Below are 13,522 nucleotides of genomic sequence, written 5' to 3'. Positions count from 1 at the left end.
GTTTTTTTAAAAACGCTTCAAAAAAAGCTACAATTTCTTTTACTTAATCTCTCCTGGAACAAAGAGGTTAACCTAACGGATGGTGCTGTGCTTATGTGCAGAACTGCAGTGAGAAAGCCAACTCAGAGAACATTCATCTCCTTCCTGTCCCACTTCTGTCCCCAGTTTTGCCATCCCGTGGTCTTTTTCACCCATATAATCCCACATCATCTCTTGCAAGAACAAGGAAAATAGCTAATAAAGAGGCTTTTGCTTGCTTTTCTTCCCTAATTTACCAAACTTTACAAAGATTTTATATAAGGCTGCTCCACTCCCCTACTCCCACTCCCCTCAAAATAAAGAGACTATATATAACAGCAATCAGCTCTTCGGAGGATTGGATTTTCTCAAAAACTGTTTGTGACTAGTCACCTCTTCAAATTCCTAAAGGTCATGGTATTCACAACATATTTGCACAACGATAGAATGTATTTTAACAAAACTAGTTTCTGACGGCAACCACACGTACTTAGATTGGGGGAAAGGGCTTAAGAGCACGCTGCTTCCACTCGAGGGATCCAGTGATCCCCGATGCCTGATTAGGAAAGAGACACAAAGTATGTTTACATGTAATGACTACAGATAAATCAAGTACTGGCAATGTAGTTTTCCCTTCCCAAAAAGACAGCGATGTTCCTGATAAAGCAGTGGACGTTTCAGAGTTGAGAAACACACCAAGGGAAAAAACAGACGATCAAGGTGTTATGGTGGGCAGGTCCTCGGGAAACAGCATGCAAAATGAAGGAAATATAAATGACATTTCCCACATGTTCAATTAGAAATAATTAATAATTCCTATACAATTAATTTCCATTGACCGTTCCTTACTAAGTAGGTACTTTTCAGGATTTCTTCCTAAGAGGTTGGACATACATTTTGTTTTGTGGCAGATAACATGCATATTATAGGCATTTCATTGAGTCTGGTCCTCATCCAAATGTTCAAGAAGCTTCCTGATTGTCTGACTTGGCACTGCTGACTCTCACTCTTCTCAGTCTGCTTTCCCCCAACAACTGCCGCTGTTCTCAACCACGTTTAGAAGAAGGAATGTGGTGCTAAGATAAAATTATTTTCTCTCCCACAAAGTTTCTCCTGTTTATGGGGGAATAAAAAAGTACAAGAAAGGAAATCCACACATACCACAAGAATTGTCTGTAAAAGTTAATTTAAGGTTGGACAAGGATGACTGCATCTGGTTAAATTTTTTAAAACCCAAACATGTAAATCATACCTAAAGTCTCCTTGGCAGTTTCCCTAAACCCATCTAGAAACTGCTGAGCTTACCAGTTGCCATCAGGGGTTCAGCAAAGGTGGATGCTGTAGCAACCACTCCTCCCAGCTCGCAAGCCAGGAGTGCCAGATTCTCAGACTAGGCTGTTTCAGATGTCAAAAATCACTTCCAATAAAGAGGAGGAGGAGAAAAAAACTGCTTGGAATTGGAAGACAAGTATACCTATACTACCCAAATGATATGACCAAAGGCCATAAACCAGTTCCAGGACCTTAAAATGAGATAACTTGCTCCCATTTACTATTCCAACAACACAACAATGGGCATGGCTGCCACCTGCTTATAAATGAAGCTTCCACTCCACTCACAGTCTGGCAGTTGGCACCTCTCTTTCACCATACACTTCTCCCTCCTCACAGGCTAAAACTAATGGCAAGTGGTTGGGGAGTTGTCATTTTCCACCCTCTATAAAGAAGCAGAGAAATCTGATCTGCCGAGGGAGAAAATAATTCGGACAGTGAAGCAGCAGAAATGAGTGATCAGGAAACCCCTGAGAGAGAGAAAACTGAGCAACTCTCTTCCTCAAGTCCTCACAGTTTTCCAATTTCTGGTTCAAGGCCTTTGCAAGACTGATCACAGTTGTCCCTGGCATTCTTTGAAAGGCCCCTGTGTTCTTGGTAATAAACTCTTTCTCTGCTTAAGCTCATTACAAATAGTTTTCTATTCCTTATAACCAAGAGACAACTGGCTAAGGCAGGACCATTTTCATCTTTCTCTGTTACATAGATTAGGAGATGGGGTGTGAAGCAAAGTATCATAGAATAAGTAGCCCTTGACTTAATTTTGAACAACTTATTATTACAGTTCAAGAGACTTTATGTTCTTTGACACCTCCTTCCCTCTCTCTTCTTCACTGTCGACTGCTAGAGGTGAATCTATGTCAATGAGAGAAAGAAACTTTGAAGTGTTAGGAAAGGGGAAGGGAAGTGGCACATGTCCACCCAGCCCCACAGGTCTTGACTGGAACCAAGAAAACTGCATTTAAGAAAGGTTCAGAGTGAATCTGACGCAGGTAGTCCATGAACCACCCTTTTAAAACATGTAGGCCTAAATGAATAAAGAAAAAGAAGGACTAGAAAGAAGCCTAAGTATACTGTTTCTCCAAGAAACTTTGGATTGTTTAGGAACAAGAATTTAAAAAAAGCTATACGGGAACACTCTATTCCTTAGTGGGCCAGAGAGAAGAAAAATGATAATCAAAAATTCCTGGTGATGGGGGCTGGCCCCGTGGCCGAGTGGTTAAGTTCGCGCACTCCGCAGCAGGCGGCCCAGTGTTTCGTTAGTTCGAATCCTGGGTGCGGACATGGCACTGCTCATCAGACCACGCTGAGGCAGCGTCCCACATGCCACAACTAGAAGAACCCACAACAAAGAATACACAACTATGTACCGGGGGGCTTTGGGGAGAAAAAGGAAAAAATAAAATCTTTAAAAAAAAAAAAAAAAAAATTCCTGGTGATGTTCTACTAATAGGTAACAGAAATAAAAGGCAACATAGGTAAAAAAAAAAAAAAAAATTCCTCTGAAGAAAAAGGTAAAATAAGACAGTGCCTGACTGAGAAGTAGTTATTAGGATCCAGCAGAGGCCCTGGGCTCTAGAGAAGCAATTCACAGCAGGGGAAGGAGAACACATCAGAATCACCAGGGGACAGACCACAGGGAGGGAGCCCCTAAGGGGCGATGCTGCAACTACTTTTCAAATGTTCCCAAGGTGTTTGGGGGCAGACAAAAGGTTGAAAATCATTGTTTAAGAGTCACTCTTCACGTCTTCTCTACCATCCCCAAAGCCAGCCAAAGAAACTGGGAGAAATCTGATTTCCCCTGTAGTAAGAGATATAATTATGGCATCTCAAGTTGGAATTTGGATAGGATTTTCCTTTTAAGAAATTGCTAGGCCTTGTTCATAGTATATTACAACATTATACTAAGAGATAAATAAATGCACTAATGGCCAATGACCTACTCACTTGCACTGCTTTTATGGGGAAATACAGTCCAAATTCAAAGCAAAAACTTAACAATGAACTATGAAGGCCCAATCTGTTTGTACAATCTGTCTCTATAGTATGTATTCACCAGAACACCATGGCAGAGACCTACCTGGCCTGAGGTCCCAGCTCTTAGCTCAAGGACTGATGATGATAAGTTATCCTACAAAACAGTGTGCCCAGGAAGCGAACCAGTGGCCAAAGCCTCCAGAAATCACTGGTAAAACTGAAAAGATAACTGAAAACTCCCAACCTCTCCCTCAGCCAGTGCCACCCCAACCTAATCAAAAAGAAAGGAATCAAACAAACTACGGTAACAGAAAAAGGCTGCACATACCTGTACTATGTCCCAGTTCATTTCCACCTCCTCTTTAATATTGTGGGCGTCTGCCGGAAACCTGACAGGCTCCCCCTGAGGACATGTTTCGGTCTTCACTCTCTTTAAAGGGGACTGACCGAATGTAACATCATCTTCATTCTCTTCCTTCTTGCATGCACCTTCCCACATAGTGCTTGTGGACGGTGTCTCTGAACTGTTGCTCCCACTCTCCAAGTTGCTGGCTTTGTGGGTTTCTTCATCAACTTTCAGCTTTTTGGTCCTCTGAGCTGAAGGTGACTGAGCTGAATTTTTCCTTTTTGTCTTCGCTGTCTTCAGAGGCTGCACAGTATCCGATTTATTTTTTCTGTCTTCCAAGTCAACATCGGCAATAGCCACAGAGCTGTTCTATCAAACCACAAAGAGAACAAGTGAGAATTAAAAGATAAAAACCAACCTCTCTGGAATATTACTCAGCAATGAAAAGGAACAATTTATTGATACACACAATAACTTGGAAGAATCTCAAGGAAATTATATTGATTGGGGGGAAGCCAATTTCAAAAAGTTGTATACTATAGTCATGTGTTACTTAACAACGGGGATATGTTCTGAGAAATGCGTCGTCAGGTGATTTTGTCATTGTGCAAATACTGTAGAGTATACTTAAACAAATGTAGATGGCATACCCTACCATACATCTAGGCTATATGGTACTAATCTTATGGGATCACCGTCATAAATGCAGTCCGTCATTGGCCGAAACGTTGTTATGTGGTACATGAGGGTATATAGTTATATTTATATAACATTCCTGAACAAATTACTGATTGCCAGGAGTCAGAGATGGTGCAGGGGGAAGGACAGGAGGAAAGTGGATATGGCTATAAAAGGGCAACACTAGGAACCTTGTGCTGATGAAACCACAAGGGTCTATGTGGTGGATACACAAACCTGCAAGTGACAAAAATACATAAAACTAAATATATACATACACACACATATAAACGAATACAAATAAAACTAGAGAAATCTAAATAAGATGAAAGGATTTTACCAATGTCAATATACTGGTTGTGATATTTTACTATAGTTTTCAAGATGTTACCATTGGGGGAAACTGGATAAAAGGTACATGAATCTCTCTGTACTATTTTTTACAACTGCATATGACTCTACAATTATCTGGAAATAAAAAGTTTAATTTTAAAAAAATGAGTAAAGAATCGGTCTACACATGTCAGAAAAACCAAGATTTAAAACTTGCAATCAAACATCAACCATTTAGGGGGAAAAGAGTAACACTCACACCCTCATAAAACCCAAAAGGCTACGCCTGCCACCAATTTATGCAGACGGAAAGTGGACAAAAAACAGCACAACAGCAGGGTAGTACCAGGCATTTTTTCTTTAGTAGAAGTCTGCACGGCAGTCCACACAGGTGTCCAGGGGCTACTCTCTGCAACGGCCCATCCACTCTCCCCTCAGTGACAATTCAGGTGTGAAGGAACAAGACCTGGCACTCATTTTCGCACCAGAGTGGTAAATAAGATACAGACTCTGACCGGATAGTTTACAATTTCACAAGCTAGCCTGTTTTCAGTTACCTAAGTGATGCAGATAGCACAAACTTGAACAAAAGAACAACTCCCAAACCAAATTTCAGTCAAAATTCAATTCTCTCTCCTATCAAATATTTTTCCAGAATTACTGACTACTGAAAATACTGACAAGTACAATAAAGAGCACACTCCATCCTAATCCCCACCTATCACCACCTGAACCTGGAAATGCTGTACATTAAACAGCCTCTAAGTATTACCTTTTTAGCTGAAACATATTGGATAAGAACAGAGATATAAAAACAGAATGAGTCCCAGGTCCATACAAGGTGATAATAACCTGATCAAATGAATTGACATAGCTAAAGAATGTGTCAATCATACAGAGGGTTTTCAGCCATAGAGGAGCAGAAAAAGGAGAACTGCAAAAACCAAATATGATCAGCATTCTTTTAAGTAATGTACAAGGAAGAGGGAAGCTCAGCAAACAGATTCTGAGTATTTTGGTCCCAATGGTAAGACAGCCCTCCTGTGAGATGTATACATCAGACTACTTTAGATTCATGCAACTAAAACATTCGATTGCCACTGTGACAAGCATAGTGCCTAGACCACAGTAGGCATTCAATAAACGCAAATAAATGGATTTATCTAATTCTCCTCTTCTGAGTCCATGCTCGTCAAGTAAATTTCTGATTATTATTTAATTCTCTATTTACTTCAGCCTCTGAGGAAAGACACTGCTAGTCATAAGAACTTCAAGTCCTTGATTATATCAAACTATTAATTATTAAACCAGCACTGTGGTTTTATATATCACTCTTATGAGCATGGCTGACAAAAAAAAACACCCATGAGAGATATATCAGTTCCTGAAATGATGACAAAAGCATGTTCCTGACTTAGAAACCCAGTTTCATCATTTACTATCTGTGATCCATTAGCAAGTCACTTAACACCTCTTGCCTTGGCTTTCTCTTCTATAAAATCAGGGTAATATCAGACCCGCCTCAAGGGGTTGTTGTGAGGATTACGTATGGTCACACAGTGAAGTTTTGAGCAAGTTGCCTGGCTAATGATAAGCACTCAATATCTGCTAATACTATCATCATTATCACCGCTTCCACACCTAGACCACCTCCTAGGAGAGGGAAAAGGAAGTAGACGAAGACATGAAGAAAAAATAAAATGACTAAAAGTGAGAGGTTTAAGTAAGAGGAGAAGAAGAAATGCCAACAATTGTAAATTAGACACATAAAGGTATCCTCTTTAGAGTCTGCAGGCAAGATTTATCCAGTGTTTCTCAGTGCTGTTCATAAGTCCCTGGGAGACCCTGAGACCCTTCCAGGGGGTTCTGCGAGGTCAAAACTATATTCATAATAATAGTAAGACATCATCTGCCTTTTCCACTGTGTTGACATTTCACTGATGGTGCAAGAGCAATGGGAGCAAAAACCAAGGCAGTGGCACCAAGCTGTACTAGCAATCACTGTTCCCTCCACTGCCACACACTTGCAATGTCAGTTTCACTTAAGAATGAAGCAGTAAAAATTATTAATTTTTTAAATTTCAGTCCTTGAAAACATACATTTTTAAAACTCTGCTGAAATGATTAGTGTACATAAAGCCCTGCTGCTGCCTGCCACGCATACTGACGTGCAGTGGTCGTCTCTGGGAAAAGCACTCATGCAATGGTTTCAGTTGAGTTGTACTAGTTTCTTTTTCCACAAAACACCATTTTTACTTAAAAGAATGACTGACATACTATGGTTATTCAGACTTGCATATGTGGCAGACATTTTCTCATAAATGAACTAAGTGAGACTGTTACTTCAAGGTAATACCTGACATTTGTGACCAATAATAAAATTCAGGCTTTACAGTGAAAATTAGAATTTCAGAAAATTTGTATCCATTGTGAACATGCCAGCTTCCCAACAGTAATGAAACTGGTGGTTATAGTAACAAATGTGACTTTTTTGACATCATGTGATAAAAGGTACTAGGTGCTAACATTTGGAAGATCTGTATCAATCAGGGAACCAATATTTTCCAAATGACCAATACACAACGTTACAAAATCAGGCATAGGTAGAAGATCCAGCCAAATAACACAGACCAGTGAATTTTAATGTAATAGAGTATAAGAAGTTCATTAATATAGTTCCAGATTCCACAATGAAACAAACCACCACTTACTGAGTTTTGGTACAGTATCAAATAAGAATATTCAAAATTATCTTAAAAGTCTATTAAAACATCTCTCCTTTTTCCAAATACATATTTGTATGGGAGGCTGGATTTTCTTTATGTATTTCAATTATCTTTTAGTAAGTCAGACATTAAAGACACTTGCAAAAATGTAAAACAATGTCATTCTTCTAATTTTGTTGCTGTTGTTTGGGGAAATATGCACTTATTTTCCATTAAAAAGTGTAGTTTGCATTAACATATGATAGGTTTATTATTATTTTAAAATTTATCATTATTTTTAAATTTCTCACTTTTAATTTCTAATATGGTAAATATCAATAGATATGACCCACATAAGCAAAAGCTCCTTGGAGCCCTCAATAAGTTTTAAGAGTGTAAAGTGATCCAAAGACCAAAAATTTTGAGAAATGTGGATCAAAACTATCAAAAAAATTATAGAAATAGCTCTCCATTTTTTGAAGCTTCTAAAAATATATGGCCTCCCTCAGGGACAGTTTCAAGTTTAATAAGCCTCCATGAGAATATTTTTTCTCCTTATATCTAACCTGAATCTTTTTTTTTCTCCTCCCCGAAACCCCACTGTATGGTCACATATCCTAACTGTAAGTCTTTCTAGTTCTTCTACGTGAGCCGCAGCCATAGCATGGCTACTGACAGACAGGTGGTGTGGTTTCGCAACCAGGAAACAAACCTGGGCCGCTGAAGCAGTGAGAGCACCAAACTTTAACCACTAGACCATCAGGGCTGCCTCTAACCTAACCTGAATTTTTGACAGACTGAATAATCAAAGTTCATTTTCTTTTGCTTTCATGGCTTTTTTTAATCACTCTTAACACTCTGGTTATTAGGTAGCCCAAGACTCTAAGAAGAATTTGACCACGTTTGTTTTGCTGTCTCTGAAAGTAGCAAACTGTCTAAATCGAAAAGTGGCTCATTGTATCTTTACCAGTCAAATCAGTCAGCAGGCCTTGGCCTTGGCGTTGCCTGGTGTTGTACTGTGTGAGCTTGACAGATAACTGGAGAGGGATATGGTGTCAAGGGGAGGATTCTTAAAAATTAGACGTAAAAGAGCATTGTTATACTCTGGAGCAACTGAGCCAATGGAAGAAATGTTGACAAGAGAGAAGAAATGGGATGAGCAAAGGAGCAGAGAATTTGAGAAGACAAGAGGGGATGGGATCTGAAGCCCAAGCAGTGGGACTAATCCTTGACAGGAGGAATAACATTCCCTCCAGGGTAATAGGACAAAAGAAGATGAATGCAAATATAGGTAGCTTGAGAAAATGAGAAACTTCATATATTCTCAAACACATAAAAGGCAAAGTCATCAGCTGAGAATGAGAGAAAAGAAAGAAATTTAGGAAGTTTAAGAGAAGGGAAAAAGTGGAAAAACAAACCTACTGGGGAAAAATAAGGAACCTACCAGGTATTTTAGATGCCATTTTGAGGTCTGAGGTTTTGACTCTAAAAGAAAACAAATTAAGTCATTGGTAAGACTGTTTCCAGCAACAGTCAGCTGCTCGGTGTGGCAGAGGAGAGGCTATGGCTCATCCAGCATCCATGTTCGATCAGTCATGGATGATGGAAGGAAAGAAGGGCAAAAACGGTGAGACTATTTAATAAAAAGTGATTTATATGACAGATTATGTAATCTAGGCTAGATCAGGTAGGAACAGAAAAGGGCTGACTGCCAATGATAGAGCACTAGAGTCAAAGGACTAGGGAGTGGTTCTCAACCCTGGCTGTCCATAAACATCACCTGAGGAGCTTTAAGAAAATAAAACCACGGATGCTCAGGCCCACCGCCAGAATTCTTTCCAGATTTAACTGGTCTGGAAAGGGGGCCTAGGCACTGGCATTTTTTCAAGTTCCCTAGGTTGAGAATTACTGATGAGATGTTGTGACAAGGTTGCAAACCTGTGGCAGTGAGGATACCTAACAAGTGAGCTGGAAGAACAGGAAATGGTGAGGTGGTGGTACAAAGGTGGGATGGCTGAGAAAGAAATGTCAGTGGTAACAGTTTCTGGTGATGACAAGATTCAAGTTGAGATCATGATGGGGGTGAAGGCAGAGAAGAAGAAAAAGTCACTGAAGATGAGGAGGTCAAAGACTCAAGAAGACAGGGTATTAGATGGCTCATCCAAATGAAGGGGGAAATAACTAAGAATGATGACAGAAGAGGAAGACATGAAGCAGGAGCTCAAGTCTTCAATGAATGAAGGAGAGTGGCCATTGGGGTGGTAAATGCCAGCAACATGGAGAACAAGAGACTGAATAATGATGAATATTGTCTGTAATGTTCACTAACAATGGATTTTTAAATTATTAGGAGGCTGCCAGTTCTAGCTCTACCCAAAATAGGGTTTTCAACTATTTTGTTCATTTACTTTGGTTATAGAGGAGCAAATTGCCAAACCTAACAAAATGAAATATTCTAACATGTTCCATGTGCTTTCATTGAACTACAAAACATGAATTTTGGCAATTCTGAAAGAAATTCTAAAAACCCCCCCAGAATGTCTCTTAATTGAAAAACTTTCTATTTGAATTCTCTTTTCCCTTTAAAAAATATAGATACACCAAGCATCACTGGAAGGATCAAGAAGTCACCATGACAAGAGTTCTTAAGCTATACACCCTTGGACTATACTTTAAAAGTTAGAGGACAGGCACATGCACATTTTACTGATTTTGCTAAAATGGGATTCATAACTTTTATCAATTCTCAAAGGGTTTGTGACTCTAATACAAGGAACCACTGAACCAAGAGATATTTCCTAGGTTAAGCAATCAAGCTACCTTTAAGGGCGTCTATGCCATGGTTAATGAAAAACCTTCAAATTCTGCCCACAAGATGATAGGAGTCAATACTTTCTCAGCTATAGGTAAAGCCCACCCACACACTAAAAGTGTGTGCAACGAAAAGCCTACATGAAAAGAAGAAACAGTGGTCCTGGGTAATAGGAGAAAAAGTTGATTCAAAAGCCCGATCCAAGGGCACAGTAAGGTACAACATAATGTCCCCTGCTATACACAATAAATGTGCCCCTGGAAAGTCAGGCATCCAATGGATATTAAAAGAGTATTATTCTAAATGTACTAAAGAAGCTGTTATTTAAAGGAATACCACAGTGAGTGATTTTGGAAATGCATAATTCTTTCTGTAATGCAAAAGAGCCTATAATTTATTGTTGTTCGTTTTTTTAATCCTGATTGGCATAGACAGAGTGTTTGCCTTGGCAAGATAGACATATATGCCAGATCATAAATATTCCTTCTCCTCCAATAGTGGATCTGATGGTAAATACTGTTAAGATCCATAACAGAGGACACTACTGTCCTGCAGTTTTTGTCATTTGCCTGCTTTGTCCTACTCTGTGTAAGGAGAAAGCAGCATCACCAATAAGGAAGGCACTACAATGTTCCCTCTATCCAGCTAAAGGACCTACCAGCTCCTCCTTAACAGCCACGCCTTCTGGGCCATCACTGATCTGTAGGGTGTTCTTCTTCACCCGTGGCACCCTCTTTGGTTTGGATTCCTTGGGAACAGGCTGCTTACGGCTTCTGGGGACTTTCTTTTGAGGCTCCCAGGCACTATCTTCCTTGTCATCTTCTTCAGAGGCAGATGATCTAGGAGTAAATTGACAGAAAAATTCCCAGGAAAAATGAAGGCAAATGTTAAATGCAAAAAAGAGACATATGCTTCCTGAAAAAAAAATAAAGTAGGAGGTGTTTAATATAAAATGAAGTGATGTGAGCACTGGCTGTGAATAAATATTGCTAAGAATTGAAACAAGAGAGGTAATCCAGGACCAAGGTAAAATCCCCCTTGATGGGCTGTGAATCACAGGTCTCCCCATTCTGCTCTCACCAAACCAACATACACACGCACACATACACTCAAGACACAGGAAATCATTTATTACCTTAAGTAATTTACTGGGTCATGTCACACCATAGTCATTGTGACATTTTCTATTTTAACAGTGAAAAGCACTTAAATAATTTCCTAAGTGCTAATCAAATTCATTTAAATGTATTAAGTTATTCAAATCAATGTAAGGAGTGGGAAACGGCTCTAGGAAACACCCTAAATTACATGAAAAGCCAGCATCAAGACCCTTCCAACTGCTTTAATTAACCCTTTTTCCCTTTCACAGAATGGATTGGTTTCCTGAATAGACTGCGTAAGGTGCAGCTACAGCACTTTACTACCCACCCAAGAATCAAAGTCACAGCAACAGCAGAGAAAAGGCAGCCACGCGAGCTCTGGTAAAGGGACATCACGCTCCTGTCAACCCAGGTGATTCCATTTCCATCCCTAACATAAAAGGTCAATATTGGTGGGAAGGATAACCACTTCCTTCAGTGAGACTAGTGAAAAGGGATGACTGGCTTTTTTAATGGTTTAAGTTCTACCCGGAGGAAAAAACCTGCTTGGATGACTTCTTAGCTAAATCATGTTGTAAGAGAGCATAATTAAGACAGGTCAAGCCACTGATAGTCTCCAAGTGAGATCTCTTCAGAGGTGGATGCTCACTAAAGCCTAAAAGTAGGCAAAAAACAAACAGAGAATCATTAAACTAACATAACACAAGAGCAGTGGAATTGAAAGGAATGAGAATCAAAAACCAAGGAATCAGAAAACCAGGGTTCCATTCCTCACACTATCACCAAACTGAACAGAATGACTTCTTTCTACCTCAGTCTCATCATCTGTCAAGCAGGAGTACTAACCTTATTTCATAGAGGAAAATTGCAAAGATTATAGGACAGACTCAAAAGTGCTTTCAGTTATTATAAAGAAAAATACGGTACAGGTATTATTTTATTATACATGAGACAGTTCTAAGACAGCTAGTCAACTCTCACTCCTAAGCATACCTGACCTCTCAGCAGCATGTGGCACTCACTCCTTGGAGCACGTCTGTCACACCTTCCAGGAACACCCCTCCCCTCGTTTCCCTCCTACCTCCCTGGCAGCTCCTCCTTAGTCCTTTTGCTTACTCCTCTCCTCTCCCCAACCTTTCAGTGTTGGGATCCTCCAAGACTTCGTCCTCAGCCCTCTTCTCTTTATGCTCTCCTACTAGATGACCTTAGCTCATCCTATAGCTGAATATAGAGGAATCTCAATTTTACATCTCCCACTTGACCTGAGCTCGACTTGTATATCCACTTTCATTGGATATCTAGCAATCATCTCAAACTTAGCACGTCAAAACAGAACCGATTTCACTACCGTCAAAACTGATCCTCTTCCAGTCTTCCCCAAAGATTCGTCCTGTCTTTCCTTCACATTCCAAATCCTAATGGATCCCTAATGCATCATCATATCCTATCTACTCTATCCTCAAAGTATACCCCAAATTAGACCACTTTCACTTCTAAGACCCTAGGCTTCTACACTAACCTCCTTAGCCAATCCCCCTGCTTCCTTTCTCATTCCCTCCCTTGTTATAGTCTGTTCTCCAACAAGAAACTGAATGATCTTTTGCAAATGTAAACCAGATCATGTCATATTCCTGCCCAAAGCCCTCCAGTGGCTTCCCAAGCCATTTCAAATAAAACCCTAACACCCTGTCATAGACTATTAGATCCTATGCATTCCAATCACACTGCTTGGGTGACGCTGGTCTTGCCATTCCCTGAACAGACCAAGCTCATTCTTGCCTCATGGTCTTTGCATTTGCTCTTCCCTCTACTTGGAACACTCATCCCACAGACCTTTGCAAGTTGCAAAGGCAACTTGCACTCCCAAATCTCATTTAGATCTCTTGCCACATCTTCCCAAAGAACTTCCCTGACTACTGTATCCAAGAAGTCCCCCTACTAGAACCACTTTGCTCTCTATTTCTTTCCCTGCTTTATGTTTCTCTACAGTACTTATTACTGCCTAACATTAATCAGTCATTTAGTTAAATATCTTCAGGGGACCTGCTATGGTGCTCTAAAGCAGAAGTTCTCAACTGGGGACAATTCTGCCCCCACAGAGGGCATCTGGTAATATCTGGAGACATTTTTTATTGTCACAACTGGGGGAAGGGGGTGTTATCAGCATCTAGTAGGTAGAGACCAGGGATGCTGCTAAACATCCTACAATACAAAGGACACT

General features: G+C 40.0%; 1 protein-coding gene across 2 annotated transcripts in view; it reads right to left on the bottom strand.

Moving 5' to 3' along the window:
• Positions 1 to 13,522, bottom strand: part of SRBD1 (S1 RNA binding domain 1) — a 206,418-nt gene that overhangs the window by 187,411 nt on the left and 5,485 nt on the right. For both annotated transcript variants that reach the window (XM_008518029.2, XM_008518030.2), the window contains exons 3-4: positions 10,860 to 11,040; positions 3,656 to 4,042 (exon numbers count right to left, since the gene is read on the bottom strand). In XM_008518029.2, the coding sequence (XP_008516251.1) occupies positions 3,656 to 4,042; positions 10,860 to 11,040 (568 nt within the window). The remainder of the gene's footprint in view (positions 1 to 3,655; positions 4,043 to 10,859; positions 11,041 to 13,522) is intronic.

The sequence above is a fragment of the Equus przewalskii genome, chromosome 14 (assembly GCF_037783145.1).
Source record: "Equus przewalskii isolate Varuska chromosome 14, EquPr2, whole genome shotgun sequence".
NCBI lineage: Eukaryota > Metazoa > Chordata > Mammalia > Perissodactyla > Equidae > Equus > Equus przewalskii.
This window is presented reverse-complemented; position numbering and strand designations above follow the sequence as displayed.